This window comes from Lycorma delicatula, chromosome 1 (genome assembly GCF_047948215.1).
Source record: "Lycorma delicatula isolate Av1 chromosome 1, ASM4794821v1, whole genome shotgun sequence".
In the NCBI taxonomy this organism is placed as follows: domain Eukaryota; kingdom Metazoa; phylum Arthropoda; class Insecta; order Hemiptera; family Fulgoridae; genus Lycorma; species Lycorma delicatula.
This window is the reverse complement of record NC_134455.1, coordinates 80,605,355-80,622,027: the sequence shown is the minus strand read 5'-3', so window position 1 is coordinate 80,622,027 and position 16,673 is coordinate 80,605,355. Positions and strand designations below refer to the sequence as shown.

The window sequence follows — 16,673 nt, the reverse complement described above, 5'->3', positions numbered from 1 at the left end:
CTAGTATACCGTTTCTAAATAAAATTCAAATTTTTCTTTATTTTATTCAACTCATCTTATACCATTCTGTTTAGAAATAAATTCTCTACAGATTTTGTTAAAATTTTTACATTTATAACCTACCCATTTAACAAAATTATTGTCCATCAAACATAAAAGACAGGGTTTTTACCCTAATTTATTGATTTTTCACTCCAGATTTTTCAAAAACTACTGTAGATATGGTTCTGACACCTATTTTATTCTATTTTTCAGGTCAAAAACCGTAAGAAGTCACTAATTCTGCCCCTTATTTAACATTCTAACAATTTTAGTGCAACCTCATTTCACCCGGGTAGCTGCTGAAATCTGAGCAAAATCTTTCACTAGCTATAACTTGCAAACAAAATATTTTAGGACAAATGTTTTGAACTTTTTTCCATTATTTTCATGAGTGGAATAGGTTATGAAAATCCTGGGAGAACTTTGTAACACACATTTTATATATATATATATATATACATATATATATACTAGTATAAACCTGCGGCTTCACCCATGCAGTGTGTGATTACTTGCATTTTCCATCATGGTCAATTTCGTTTTTATATTTATTTTTTTATTTATTTTTTATTTTAAATAAAAAAAAGTAACTTGAGGCAGGTGTAGACAGTCGCATTGCAAAAACAGTAACAGCAGCAGTGGCTGTGTTGGTTGAGCTGCCGTACCCGTACTTCGTCGCACTCCTTAAAAATTAAAATTCAAATAACTTTGAAAATGGTTTTTAAATATATATCTGAAGAATATTTAGAAGCCCCAAAAAATAGAGCATCTCTGTTATGGCTTTGTCTTTGCTATATAGTGAAACTGCATCAATTTCTAATAAGAATAATCAGGAACAAATAGAAACTGAATCTGAAATCCCAATTATAATTTCAAGTCAAACAAATCCACCAAATAAAAAACAAAAATTAATATGTATATCTCAAGATAACCTAACAGGCATTTATAATGCTGATAACACTATTTTATTCTCTCTATTTCCAGATATTAGCTGCAACATATCGATAGTGTAACTAGTTGTTTTTAAAGCCAACTTAGTGCAGCACATGTTGGTGAAAGAATTACATTAATCGCGTTAATACAATGATAGAAACAATAAAGAGGATATTGAAACAATAAAGTTCTAAAACAAGTTTAAGCGACCAGTCTCTACGGCCAGTTTACTGCAGTCGTGTAAGCACGATAGTAGCCTCAAAAAGGTTAACAAGATAATCGCTCTAAAAACACAATGAAATAAAACAACTACTTCATCTTACCAATAATATTAGAAGGTTTTTCAGATATACATATCCATTTTCAGTCATAAATACTAAATTTACTTTCAGTAATGAATTTACTGTCTTTTATAGTAATTTTTATGTCTACCACACCAACATGATTTTGATTAAAATTCTTGTTATAATATCATTACATCCTTCAACGCAAATAATAAATTATATAAAGTTAAAGCTCTCACTCTCTTGAACTTTTTTAATTTATCTGTAACTACATGGTACAAACAAAAGGGCAAAAATTCTTGTTACAAAAATCCACTTTTTTTTATAAGAAATGAATTTTGAGGCACGTGAAAAAAAGGAAAGCCTGACTATTTGAACCTAGCACTTTCTAGATGAAAATCAAGGATGGAACCATCCACCACAGAGGTCAGCAGAGTAATAAGTTCTACTACAGGATCTGCATTGAACATTTTTTTAAATAATTTCACATTGTTTAAAGATGTTAAAAGAAAATACCACACATAACTTTCAGGTAATTTAAGAACTTTTACCTCAAACAATGTTTGCCGTAAATCACGTGCCAGTGTTGATGCTTCTTGTAATAATCTTTGCTGCTCCTCTCTTTCTTTGTGCCAAGCCAGTTCCATCCTAGTTTTAAGACCAGAAATTTTGGTTCTGCCTGTTGATAAAAGGCGATCTTCTTCAAGCTGCAAAAACATTATTATGTTAATGATGTCAATTAAAACTATAAGTATAATTTTTTGCAAAAGATTTTGCTTACTTTAATCACTGTTACTTAAATTTAATATATTTACCAACAGAGAAAAAATAAAGTGAACTGATTCTTTAAATTTAACTCAATTTTATAAATTTAATTTAAAATCCTTATTTTATATTTCTACTTAATTTATAGATAAAAATAGATACACTTTGCAGACTTCAAATCTTACGGTCAAGAACTGATTAGTGTCAGTCAGTTTTTAATTTTTCATATTCTTTTTTCCTACAAAATTGTATATCACTTTCAAGAATAAATTATAAATTTTAAAACATATGATCGGTACATAAATTAATTTTTTACAATCAAATTTCAGTAGCAGACTAAGGAAATATTGTTAATTTATAGAATATTGAATTTATAATTATACTTTAACATAAACAAAGACACTTTTACACAATTTCTATGATAACTTGATTATGTGTAGAATTTTTTTCTAAAACCTAAGAAATAATCAGAGTGATGATATAAATCAGGCAAATGTGATTGGGGAAGAAGGCAGGAAGAAGAAATGCATAATTTTTTAATTCTGTTCAATAACTTCTTTTTTCTTTTTGATTTTCTATATCTTTATATATAAAGAATCTATTAAATACTAGCAAATAGAACCAAAAGTCTATTATCCCAATTCTCTTCTTTTTTTTTGTACAGAGTTATGCATGATCAGCAAAATCAGTTCTAATGAAACTCGCAGATAGTACTTATTTTAACCTGAAATGAAATCATAATATGTCTTATTTTAAAATATGTACCAAGGGTAAGAAACCATTCTCAAAAGAAAAAAAATATTTTTGACTACTACTAGAGATCTAAAAGTAGAAAAGATTGAATCCAATAAACTTTGCTACAAGTTTTGCAAGAATTTTTTAAATTCTGAATGATAAGGGTTTTGAAGCCTTTTTTAAAAAAAATATAATTTTCTTATGATTATTTTGTAAAGTTTGCATAAATCCAAAGATTCTAAGATACAAAAAGTGAAAAATAGTACTTGAAAGAATGGTTGAAACAAATGTGAGCTCCTCCTTTATTTGAGTGTTATTTTCTGCCTTTCCTAGCATGTCCTTAACATTTTTAGTTGACGTGTTTCAGAGTACCTCCATTCTCAAACTACTTTTAGCACTGAGTGGGATCATCAAATAAACAGCGACGTTAAGCTTTTCCCATGTCCCACCCCATCTGTCATAGCCTCTTCTACTTTGTCCCTCTCTCTCTCTAACAGATCTACAATTTCTTGAAGCTGGTCCTAGTGATTTTTTTTTTTTATTTTAACAATTTTAAATTTTTAAACATTACATCAGACCAATGTTTATTTGCTTATTAATTATGTCCTGTCCTTTTAATTTTAGCTTGAGTAGTTCAATGTTTTCTAGTATAATTAAACATTTTCTTTTTTCTGCATAATATTTTCATAGATTTTATCATTCAACTGGGAATATGTCCTTTTTCTATTAAATGTGTGGCGTAGTTTAAATCTTTTTTCCCCTATTTATATGACCTTATTTGTTCATTAAATATTGTTTTAAATTTTCATCCCATATGTCACAATACCATCACATTTTATTTGGTAAGCTCCATTCTTGCTGTAATCACCTTTTTCTTCTACATTTTTCTAAATTTATTCTTGATGGTATTATTTGTGGTAAATACTATAATTATATTTCTTAAAAAAGAACCGTTAGTTTATATATTTCTTTTCCCATGGACATAAATTTTGCCCGTTTTAATTTTTCTTCTTTTTTGGACTATTATCATTCCTCTTTTGTTTTTTTATCTTTCAAAGTAGTTTCCTCATTGTTTCTTTTTTATAATCATTCACTGCTATTTGAAAGATAATATCTCATTCTTTTTTATATTCCACTTTACTTAATTACAAACCGATTATTCAATTGAACATATGTCATGTGTATGTAAATGTAGCTAATTTTTGTTCCCATGGATGGTTAAATTTTGCATTTATAGTGTTATCTGTGTTTGTGGATTTTCTATATATACCAAATTCTTGTCCTTCAAGCTTCTTCTTCTTTACAAATTAAAAAGTATATCTTACTGGTTTCTTCTTTTTCCATTTAATTCAAATTTTTATGTCTCCCTTGTCCCTGTTTTTATCCTTTACTGTTATCAGAGAATCATCCACATATCTTACATAATCTAAACAGTCATAATTTTCTAATATCGTGATATTTGTTTTTCTTCTATACATTGAATAAAAGATTCAAAAGCTCCTATTTCTTTTGATACATTTTTCTATGCAACTGTTCAATTTTCAAAAATTTATACCGATAAAGTAAAAACTAAAACAACTTTAAAAAATAAATATTTTTTACTTACGCTGGAATAAAGTTTCATCCTCTTTCCTTTGGGGAAAAAATTTATTTTATGACTTGATAAGTACAGACTTTGTATTTTTGAAATTGTCTCAATGAAAAAAATTTATATCAATTATAATTTTGAACAATTTTCACAAGGAAATTCGAAAAAGTTTGAAATGGAGTCTCCAAGCTGTTTTTGCAGGAACAGTTTTCATAGTTTTAGTAGAACAAATATATTGTAAGGAATATAGTTGTCTTTATTATAGCTTAATAAATTTGTTACTGTAGTATCCTTAATATTGAAGTTTGTTCTTTTGTCTATCAGAAATAGAAATAATGAATAATTAAGTAAAATAAAAAATCAAGAAGTTTCTGCCAAGGAATTTGTGAGCAAAATTACATGCAGAAAGTTAGCAGAAAAATAAAAACTACTGCTATGGAATTGCTGGCAGGCCATAAAAGTGGGTTTCATGATGGAAAAAATATGATTGACTTTAACAAGGATTAATATATTTTATTCTTTTTTTTAAAAAAACTTTACTTACCTCATTTATTTTGGAATTCAATTCTGACAATTTTACTTCCCATGCAGAACGTTCTGATACAAGTTCTGTTTTCAGTCTTGAAGCTTCAAGTCGAGATTCAGATAGCTCATCTTCCATACAACTTATTTGTTGTTCTAAAGTTGCTATTTGACTGTGTAACTCTTCACTCTATAGTAAGAATAAATTCGTAAAGTGTAAGCAATAAAATAGTTTAAAATTTAATACAACAAAGAATATATCAATGAAGAAATTAATTATTAAAATTCATGTATCTGTGTAATTATCATTTATTCATTTATTCAATTGTTTAATAAACTGAGATTAAGAGCATTGCCTTCATAGGTCTGTTTTTTCTTTTAAACACACTCATATATTCAGGCTTCTTAGTAATACTTAAGCACTAATAGTTTACTCAAGTTAGCATAAAATACTGATATAATAAGAAACTAATTGGAGGCATAATGAAGCTTTTGGTAAATGTTTGATCTGAAATGAAATTCAAACAATTGAAGACTTCTGAGTGCTGGATGGGATGGTTTTTCAGAAGTAACTCAATAACTACAAATCCTAGGTAATCTATGTATTTTTTTAGTTTCTACTTTGACTCTGATGAAAGAGTGAACAAAGAGTTTGTGGTTGACAGCTGCTCATACTGAATGCACTGCACCAAGTTAACTATTATTTTCACTTTAAAGAAAAAAATTTATCCTCAAAATCATAAAAAAATGACTAATATTTAGGTATATAAAATAATGGCAAATTCAATTTTAATAAATAAAAATATATTAACTACAAAGTTTTAAAGTTATAATTTCGAATTAGAGCTATTTATTAAAGCAAATCCAAGCATTATTTTTTTTAAATGTCACACCATGATTTCTATCAGGAAAAGGATCATCTGATTTTTTAATTTTAATTCTCATAAGTTTAGCAGATCTCAATATAAAATTACTGAAAATCAGACATACTGGTCTTTTTAATGAAAAATATACAATTTTTTTCACAATATCAAAATGCTATAATTTTTTTCTAATCCACTGTAGAGAGACTGTTTAAATGATAACAAAAAAAAAAGAATTTCATAATTTTTTACTTTCTATTCTATTTGATCATTTATTATGTTTTTTTCTAATTGATCATCAGTGATTATGTAGAAAACCAGATCTCTAATTCAATTTCTATCTTCAGCAACTTAAAATATGACCAATGTTCTCCAAAAAGAAACCGTACTAATTGAATATTTTACATGTAACCACTTGATTTGTAAAAATGATCACAAAAAACATATTGTTTCAATGCTTTCCATTTACATACAGTGACATGTTTTTAGATACTTTAATTGAATGAATCCAATTTATTTTTCAAGATTGAAAATCCCATATTAAAACAATTGTACTAATTGAATACATTTTATTAAAAAAAGTTCAAAAAATAATACAAAATATTGGAAAAAGGCAAATTCTTTAATAACCATTCAATTTTGAGGTTGTGTAATAATCTTACAAAAAGGTTGTATCCATTTTTTTTTATAAAACTTATTAAAGATAACATTTTGAGGATTGAGACATTTTTTCATGTTTACTGTGTTTCCAGTCAATTCTCAGTTGTTCAGATTTGAACAAAAAGAAAATTCAAAGTCCTATAACTTTTACTTGAAACATTTTTTGATTTGAGGCTTTGTTAAAAATTTATTCATGAAAAATAAAAAGGGATAAAAGGTGGAATAATATTTCAAAGGACAATAACAGTTGATTTTGTTCATAATAAGTTATTCAAAAAAGATTTTCTTAAGAATTTGATCTAGTTTCTAGATAAATAACACATTTACCTATGATTTACATTTTTTTAGCTATTCATGATAAACCTAATTTTTGACTGTTCCACTGTAATCAAAAAACTTACTGCTATCTGGCATCTATTCACAGTTACTTCCTTATTAGAAATCTATTTTATTGCACTAAACTAATTTTCTAAGTAGTCTTCTTCTCTAAGGTCTCTAAGGTCTTCTTCATCCAAATTTTTCTCAATGTAATCTCAAGTGAGTGGAAACATATAAAAATGTTTGCTTTGAAGGTGAAAAATCTAGTTATCAAGCTTCTTAAACAAAGCATGAACTTTGTCTGTCATTAATAAAATGTTTTTATCACAATCTTGAAAAATTCACATTCAAGTTGCTTAAATGCGAAAATACATTAGCTAAGTAAGCCATCAGCAACATATACCCATTATTCTGTAAAAAAAACTGAGACTGGCTTTTGTTTCCCCTAGAAAAATATTATTAATTCATCTCAAAATTCCAATAACCAGGTTAACACTTTCCCCTGTGATAAACATCTGAATTCTGTATGGAAAATAAGAGATTTTTACTATTCACCCATTTCATCACATAGTTTAGCAAACAGCATATTCTGTAATAATCGACTTTTAATAAAATTAACCATTTCTACAGATTTACAAAAAATTTGTTTGAGATTTTCCAACATATTTTTTGTGGCAAGAGCATGTCTGTGAAGGAAGCAGTGCATCCATTCCACCCTACGTATAAGATGATCTTTTAATTTTTTTAGAAATCAACTGTTCTTTCCTGTTATCATCACCTTTGCACCATCACTTTATACTGCAATATATTTTGTACAATTTATGTTACAGTTTTTAGTAGCTTCATAAAAAACTTCAAAAAGACATTGTCCTGTTGCATGACCAGGTACTGATTTGCAAAAAAAAAAAACATATTTTCTTTGACTGATCTGTCCTTATTGCATTCATATCTCACGAAATATAAGAACTGAAAAATACTTGCCATATATGTTGATTCATCAAATTGAATACTAAAAAATTCACTTAAACTCACTTGCAGAATTATCTGATCACTAACATTGGCTGCCATGTCATCGATTCGCCTTGACACTGCGTCATTAGAAAGAGGAATTTTTTCTTCTTTCAAGTCTATTAAAACACTGACCATATTAATTGCAGCAGAAAATATCAGGTTTTCTGCAATTGTATGGAGTTTAGACATCTTAGCTATTCTTAATGTCATAGCAGTAAGAGGAACTAAGAAAAAAGGCACTTGAAGCACCTTACCTCAAGATGCGTCAAGTGCCTTTTATCAGTATGGCTTGGTTTACAAACAGAAGCTTATTGATTTCTCAACGTACGTAATTTTCTTTCAAAAATACCAAGGGTTTGCTTTTATGATCCGGATATTTAGTTTCCAAATGTTGAATTAATTTTGATGGCTTCATAGTAGTTTGTTTGGCCTTTCTGTGACTGAGATTGATTTGGACAGTTTAATATTAATTTATATTTAAGTTGTATTAAAGTTATAAATATTTAGTCCAATTTAAATAGTTTAATTTAATTATTATTTATTTTGGTATTTATTAAAAGTTGTTGTTTATTAACAACCACTTGGCAATGATTTTGTTTACATTTTTTCTTATCAGTTGTCATCTTTATTTACTTGTGTTTCAATTGGTAATTATTTTGTTAAGGTGTTTCACCATTGGCTGATTTTACTTACAACACCAGTGTGTGTTTTGTGTTTAGGATAATGTTTTTGTTATGTTCATGATTTCAGAAATGTCTGAAACTGAAGGAAAAAAGTGGGCTATGTGGGCTAAACCTCGTGAGGAGATTAAGGAAACGATTGATGTTAGGCTTAATGACTCTTCATCCTCTTCTGAGGATGAGGAGTCATGACAAAGTGCTTCTGGTTCTTCGTGGGCTGGAAAGAATAAAGATCAATTAATGATTGAGTAGTTTTCTAAAGGTAATGAATGGTAGGGCTGGAGGTTCAGTCCTGTTAGTATGGGCGTTTGAAGAGAAGAACAACTTCTTAATTCAATTTTTGGAAAACCCAAGAAGTACTAAGGCTAATGTGTGGGATAAGATTCTCCCTAAGATCAGAGAACTCCGTAGTTGAGGCCTTAGCTCAACGCTATGAAAAATTGGCTACTAAGTCTGAGGTGAGAGAGGTTGTGCAGGAATAGTTTCCACCCTCCCTAGGTTCCACAGCAGGGGTTGCTTCAGCGTAAACAGTACACAGAGGTGCTGAAAGAGAGGCGGAAGGCTAGTCTGTCCTGCAAGCAGCCAGAGGTTGTGTTTGTTAACCTAAAGGCAACTAGTAAAACAATTAAGGAGATGAAGGATGATTTCAGGTTCTCCTTCAACAAAAGAGACAGACCCTGAGAATTCGTAATATTAGCGAGACAAAAAAGGGGTTAATCATCATTGCTGATGACAAAGAACCGACTCCTTTAAAGTTGGAAAATCCAACATGAAAGTCGACCCTGAAGACAAGAGGCATCCTAAAGTGACTGTCTGTGACTTAGATCGACAGCTGTCTGAGTAAGAATTATGGATGAGGCTACATTCAAGCCTGAATGCTGATTATTATTTAAATCGGGTGCAAGGTGCAAGGCAGAGTGCTACCATAGGAATTTCGAGGTTAGTCCTCAACTTTTCAAGAGCTTCACTACAGATAGCAGGTTGTCTGTAGGCTCTTTTCGTGTAAGGTCAAGGAATATTTAGGTATCCAGTGCTGTTTTAAGTGCTGTAGGTTTGGCCACAGGACTAAGTTCTGTGAACATCCTGCAGTTTGCACTCATTGTGGTGATGAAGGACACAAGTGTGAGGAGTGTCCAAAGAAGTCAGATAGTCCGACTTGTTTTAATTGTGAACATCCTTTGGAAGAACCATAAGCACTCAGTGAACAGTAAAGATTGTGGTTGTTTTCAGAGAGCTCTCAATATGAACTATAATTCTATTTTGTTAAATGATTAGATTTGGGCAGTTGAACATGATAATCATCATGTCATTGTCCGTGGGATGTTCAGAACTTGCATCTGCATGTTGCTAGTTCATACTTCCAGTATAGAGATCCTGTTAATCAACATCTTGAGGTGGATAAAATCCTAAGATTCTCTGGTACTGGCCCATTCCTTATAGGTGTGGATGTGAATGCTAAGTCACTCATAGAGTGACTTAGTGGTTTCACCAATGATGACGGTGAATAAAGGGCTTTTTAGCCCAGCATGAACTACAGGATATAACATACCTGATGAGTTGCCCACTTACGTAGGTATGGTAGATGGGCATCAATTATTTGGTGGAATGAACATCAAGGTTAGTATTGGTAGGTTTATCCTTGCCAATGTTTGTAATAGGAAGGTAGTTGATGATTGCTCAAGTGATCATCAATTGATTGTCTATGAGATTGTTGGTGGCTTGAGTGAGCACTACCGATGTAATGTTTCAGTTCACAGGGTTGTTTCCTGCACAGACATGCAGACTGGAAAAATTTGTTGATTTTCTTTCAGCTAGGCTCTGAGTCTGGATGTCTTAGATTTGGAAGACCTAGCAGTTGGTTTGTCAGCAGCTTTTACTGATGCTGCTGAGTGTTCAATTCCCCGAAGTTCCGGTCAAGAGGGGCTTGCATCATGGTGGAATACATAACTGTCAGGCATGAAGAGGGCTGTTTGTCATTTACAGAGAGCTTCTCAACATGAGGGTGATCTGGAACGATGGGCAGTCCTTGTTGCTGAATACAGAGATCTGAGATCTCATTACATTCATAAAGCCTGAACTGTGAAAAGGGACTCCTGGCATTCCTTTGTTCATGAGCAGGGGATGAGGATCCCTGGGGCATAATATATGTATACGGTCTTGGGACACAAATGAGAAAGGACATTCTTCTGTCTGCTCTCTCGACCAGGCTTGGTGTAATTTCAGATACATCTGAGATTTTACACAAATTACTAGATGATTTACTGCCTAATGATAGTGAGGCTGGAGAGACCACATACCATCTGCGGGTGTAGCGAGAGGTCGTTCAGTTTCGCAGGGGTGCATTGTCCTTAGAGATTACTAAGGCTGGGGTACATCAAGCTCTCAGTAGTTAGGTAGGGGCAAGGCCCTAGGCTTTTATGGAATAACGGCGGAGCTTCTAGTTCACTCAGTCGGGGTGAGTGAGATATTTGTCACATGAATATAATAAATTGTTGTTTGGTGGATACTTCCCTGTGTGTTGAAAGAAGGGGATTTTAAAATTGTTCTTTAAAGGTGGTGACAAGGATCCTGCTGTTACTTCTTTGTATAAGCCCTTGACATTGCTTCAGATTATTGGTAAGGCCTTTGAAAAGGTTCTGTATCTGCGTACAAATGAGAGATTAACCTCCAAACATTACTGATGGAGAATCAGTACGGGTTTCGTCCTGGAAAGGGTACTGAGGACGCCTTACTTTATGTGATGAGTGTGATAATGACCAGTGAGATGGAATATGTCCTGGAAATTTTCCTGGACATTCTGGAGCATTTAATACTTCATGACGGCTTTCTGCTATTTACCGACTCCAAAAAAAGAGAATGTATTGTAAGTGGTTTGTAATTTATGCAAAGTTACTTCAGTCATTGGGGTGTGCTGCTCTGCGAGGGCAGCCATGAGGTTGGCATAGTTTGTCAGTAACTTGACAAAAAGTTTGTCAGTAACACTACACATGCAAGATGATAACAAAACTGCATCACTCACTGTATAATTTAGCTTTTGCCCAATAAATGTTTACGATACTAGAACATAATAAAATAATTGTATATGTTTATCAAAAACTGATATGTATTACAATTAATTAAATTTATTGTAAAAATAGTTTATATTTGTACACTTTTCACACATTTCTATGAGTTATTGCAGAAGTTCATTTTATAATATATAGACTTTTCACTGTGAATTTCAAAACAAAAATGTATCAATTTAATCAAGGATATATGAGGGGAAGTAATTAAAATAACTATGTAAATCTAAAATGCCTCTTAAAAATAGTTTAAACGTTAAAGTAAAATTATTTAAACATTCTTTTTAAAATCTGGATAAATGGACATCAAGCATACACACACAGACAAAACAACCATAAAAAATATCATCTTTACCTCTTCAGGACTGGCTGTACCAGAAGAAGGAGTACGTGGACCAGCTGCTTTCAATTCAGCAATATTTTTTTGTGCTGCTTCCAGCATATGTCGGAATGTGTCTCGTTCCCTCTTAAACCTTGAAACTTGAGCTTGGGAACTTTTTAGTTCACTAGTAATCACTGAAACTCTATTATCATAGCTAAGTTTCATTGCACTCAGTTCAGTTTTTCTTGCCTTCTCTTCCATGTATAATCTTTAATCATAAAAAATAAATTAATTATGAGATTTAAGTCTGCACACAAAAACTGTCATTTAATTAAGAATAAGACAAAGTATAACACATAGCAAATTTATTTTTAACCTATTAAAACACTTTTCACTTATTATACAGTGAAAAGACCTATTCTTTTCTAAAGTTACAATCTACATATTTAGTTTTAATGTAAATTTATATAAAAGATAACCAGTATCCTAATAAGAAATAGTAATAACAACTTTTGGTGTGATTGTTATCAGATTAACAAATTTTTAAAATTAACAGTTTGTAAAAAATATTTAAACTGATATAAAAAGCTGAAAAGAAGGATATTAAAAGATAGAAATGATTTCTGCCAATAACAGGTACTAAAAAAGAATATTTTTGAGCTCAAACTTACTATTCCGCAAAACATTTATTGTTTATAAATATGTTTGTTTCTTTAAAATTCTAATATTTCTAATTTTTTTTTTGTTTTATTTAACTTATACCATTTTGTTCAGAATTAAATTCTCTACAAGTCTTTTAAAATGTTTTGTTTATTACCCATTTAACAAAGTTTACTGTACATCAAACATAAAGAAAACAGGGTTTTTTACCTCCAATTTATTGGCTTTCTCCCCAGATTTCTCAAAAATTACTGCAGATACGATTCTGGGACTTATTTTGATTAAAAAAAAAAAAAAAAATCATAAGAAATCACTAATTCTGCTCCTTAATTAACATCCTAAAAATTTCAGTAGGTCTTCATTTCACAAGAGTAGCTAAAATATGAGAAAAATTTTTCATTAGCCGTAACCTGCTTGCAAACGAGCATTTTAGGACGTATGTTTATATGAACTTTTTCATTATTTTCACGAGTAGAATAGATTGTGAAAGTTCCAGGGGAACTTCTTAATACACCCTACATATGTAACACAACTCACTGATTTGTAATTATACAGACAACTATTCTTTTGTTGCTTACATATCTTAAATACATATGATGTTATTGTATGGTGTGTGTTGAAATTATTGTTACATTTAAGACAATTCAGAGTAGGCTATTAATCTTAAAAGGTGATTAAGATGTAGAGGGCTGTTATAAGAGTGGCAGGATTGTTTACATTAATTTAAGTATCAAATTCTATTAATTTTCATTGCAGGTGTTCACAGGAATGCACTAGTGGCAGAAATAAAAAATTTCTTTCACATAAAATTTGTTTTAACTTAAAGTCTGACTTACATTTTATTTCAAAATTAAGTATTCATTATCATATTTCTTAATGAAAAAAATTATAACTTCCTTAAATGGTGTGTGACTAATTCATGTAATGAATGTTCATGTATTAAATGTTTTTGTAGGTATTAAAATTGTTTAGTTTGATTCCTAACCCTCACTTTACTTTTAGTTTTATTGATATGTTTATTAACAAGTTAACAAGAGCTCATAAAAAAAGCTGAAAACAAAGTTGTTATACTTTCCTGGCATTGGTCATTTATTCTTATATAGTGGAAAAAAAATAATACATGAAAAAAGTTTAAAAATTAAAAAAAAAAAATCAATTTTTTTTACTTTTTTCTCTCCTCTCCCCTCCCCACACGCACACATGCACACCAACAAAATCTCATCCAAGAATTTTTTTGATTTGTCTGTTTACTATGCTAGATGAAAGAAAGTAAAAAATTCAATGAAAAATGTACAACCAATAAAAACTTATCTAAGATTTTTTTTGGAGGTGGGGATGAATTATGATGAAATTATATAGTAATGTTATTATTAAAAGTTTAAATAAACAAAAAAAGTCTTCAAATTTCAAATATTGAAATTTCTAAACTTTGATCAGATTCCCCCCACACACAATATTGTCTCAAAGTAATTTTTTGGATCATTTGTACTACTACGATGCCTATGAAGGCTTAAAAAACCCAGTTAAAATATGTGCAATAAATAAAAAGATAGTGTTATTTGATTTTAGGGGAAGGGGAGAATTTGGGGGTAAATTCTTTTTTTAAAAAGGGTAAGATAAGCATGTAGACATGTGAGCTTAATATAAAGTGGGATTATGTTTGCAAAATTTTGAGAAAATTGATTCTAAACTTTTACCAACAAATTGCCTCATACACACAAGTGTTTATGCTAAATTTCATCAAAATCAGTTAATCCAGTCAAACATTACTAAGCTTCAGACATGCCAACATATATATTTACATTTCCCCCAATTATTTTTTTTTTGGGGGAGGGGTCCTTGGGTCATGAGGCATCAAGAAATGCAAAAGTGTCTTATCTCATTTTTTGACTGATTATCATACTTTCCTTCTAGCATACCAGTCCACCTTCCTACTAGCCAGTTAAATAAAATATAATCTAAATTATAAAATCACATCCCACAAAAATGGTCTTTGATTTTGGATATCGGTAGGCAAATAACAAAATAAATCCCTAAAAATGTAATTCACAAAAAAAGTTAAACATTTGACTTAAAAAAAGATAAGTTTTGCTTTTTATCAGTGTAAACATTGAAATCAAAGTGCACATGACATAACTGTCACATAGCCAGGCACTTATGCTGTGAACCATATTCTTACAATTGGCTATTGCACAAAATCAAACATTTCAGTACTGTAAAATTTACAAGTGCATCCTGGGTGACCATTAAAATTAGGCTTTGTGATTATACTTTCATACGATTCAGCTGTATTTTAGCTGTTACTTTTTTGTAACAGTTTTAATACTCCATACAGTTTTTACAATTTGATATAATAAGGTGAATAGTAAATTAGTTATGTTATGTTAAGAGGATATCTATCTATAAATGTTCTAACAGAACTACATTTGAGATATCAATATATATATATATGTGTGATATAACCTGCCAGTTTGGTCAGTGTAAAAAAAAAACTGGTAAAATTTATATATGTACTGAGCATAAATTTCTACAAACAACCAATGTGAAGCTTGTGGTTTCATTACTGCTTTGCATTACTGTCCTTTATTATTCAATACTACATTTATAACAGTTCATTTTCACTATTTACAAAATTTTTTTCTAGATCAACAACTATACATTTGTTTTTATTACAAGCTTAGTTATCATTCATTAAATTCATTTTATACTACATCACTATTTCACCAGTGACAAAAATGTTTTTTTTTTTTTAGTATTGTAAATGCTTCTTATTTATTTTAATGCGTTAGATTCATTACACTGTTTAATGATTATAAAGTTTGGCAAAGGATTACACTGTACAAATCAGTTTACTGATTTACATCTCTTATACTTGCCAAGAATTTTTACAGTAGATATTGCAGAGATCAGAAATTAAACCAACCTAAAGGCTAATAATTATAAGTATAGTTGTAAATTTGTTACCAATACAATGATCATTTGCTACTGATATAAAAAAAGGCTAAAAATGTAGTAAATTTACCTAAGTCATCAGTTTAATAGTAACATAATGTTTATTCAATAAAAACTTATTAATAGCAAATTTGTCTTGCATTTGTAATTGGTGACAAAGACATGATTTCCAATAATAGCCTTTTTAAGGTTTTTCTCGAATATATATTTTTTTTAAGTTAAACTTCCGAATTTCCCATATAAATATATATTTATATCTACAAGTTTTAATTTCAAAAAAAATTAATAATTTTGAGCATTTTAACACTGAAATTAAGTATAGATTTCTAGAATTTTGATATAAAATATTTCAAGAATCATCATTTGTCTATTTGCTTTTATCTGTCTCAAAAAAGGCACAATGCGATTTAAAAGAATTTTATACTTTACGCAAAGTATATTTTAAAAATTATTTCATATTTCTTCATTAAGAACAAAGCCATCCTACAAAAATAACGAATTTTGTACAGGTCTCTTGATATAGCCAAACTTACATCAGAAAAAACCTGTTTAGATGCAGAAAGACAACTCACTTGTTGCTAATTCTGGGCAATGATGTTTAGTAGTTATAACGCCTTTATTCTCAGTTGATTTTTATTTAGCTGTGCTAAAGTAACAGCAGTGTGCAGCCAAGCAATGCCATGAAGGAGACAGTTGTTCTTGAACTGTTGTTTTAAAGGAATCTCTTATTACAATAATTGAACAAAAACTCTTTGTCTGTTCCGATGAACACATGAACTAGAAGATTGACATTTTTTGCTAAAATTTGTGACTTGTTAACATGTATGTAATGTGACTTCTCTTTATGAACTATAGTTTTGATTCTCTGAACTAGGCAAAGCATTGCCAGCTTAGTTGGTTTAGTACTCTTCAGAAAGCATCCTCAGTTACCAGCAAGACTCAATTTCTGACAGTTCAAATGGTACACAGTATTTGAAATTTCATGAAAAAACAGAGCAAGATATGAAATTTTGAGCTGACCACATGCATCAGATCCTTACTAGAAGATGGGATCATTATATTATAAAATAATATAATATAAATAATAATTATTAATATAATAATAATAATTGGGAGAAAGTAAAAGCTAAGAACTTAAAGGCCAAAAGATTTGCAAAAAAGACTTGAATTATTCTGACTAAAGTGGTCCTTTGCGGCCTTAAAGGCAAAAAAAAAAAAATATAATAAGTAAAAATTATAGTACTGTATAATTTTTACTCGTAGTATACCTAGAAAA

General features: G+C 30.0%; 1 protein-coding gene across 6 annotated transcripts in view; it reads right to left on the bottom strand.

Annotated features, from left to right (window-relative positions):
* Nucleotides 1-16,673, bottom strand: part of LOC142319510 (uncharacterized) — a 341,658-nt gene that overhangs the window by 59,676 nt on the left and 265,309 nt on the right. For all 6 annotated transcript variants that reach the window (XR_012755208.1, XM_075356870.1, XM_075356889.1 and 3 more), the window contains 3 exons: nt 11,819-12,053; nt 4,892-5,059; nt 1,811-1,966 (listed from right to left, as the gene is read on the bottom strand). Coding sequence is in view for 5 of the 6 variants with exons in the window: in XM_075356870.1 (XP_075212985.1) it covers nt 1,811-1,966; nt 4,892-5,059; nt 11,819-12,053 (559 nt within the window). In the remaining variant the exon portion in view is untranslated. The remainder of the gene's footprint in view (nt 1-1,810; nt 1,967-4,891; nt 5,060-11,818; nt 12,054-16,673) is intronic.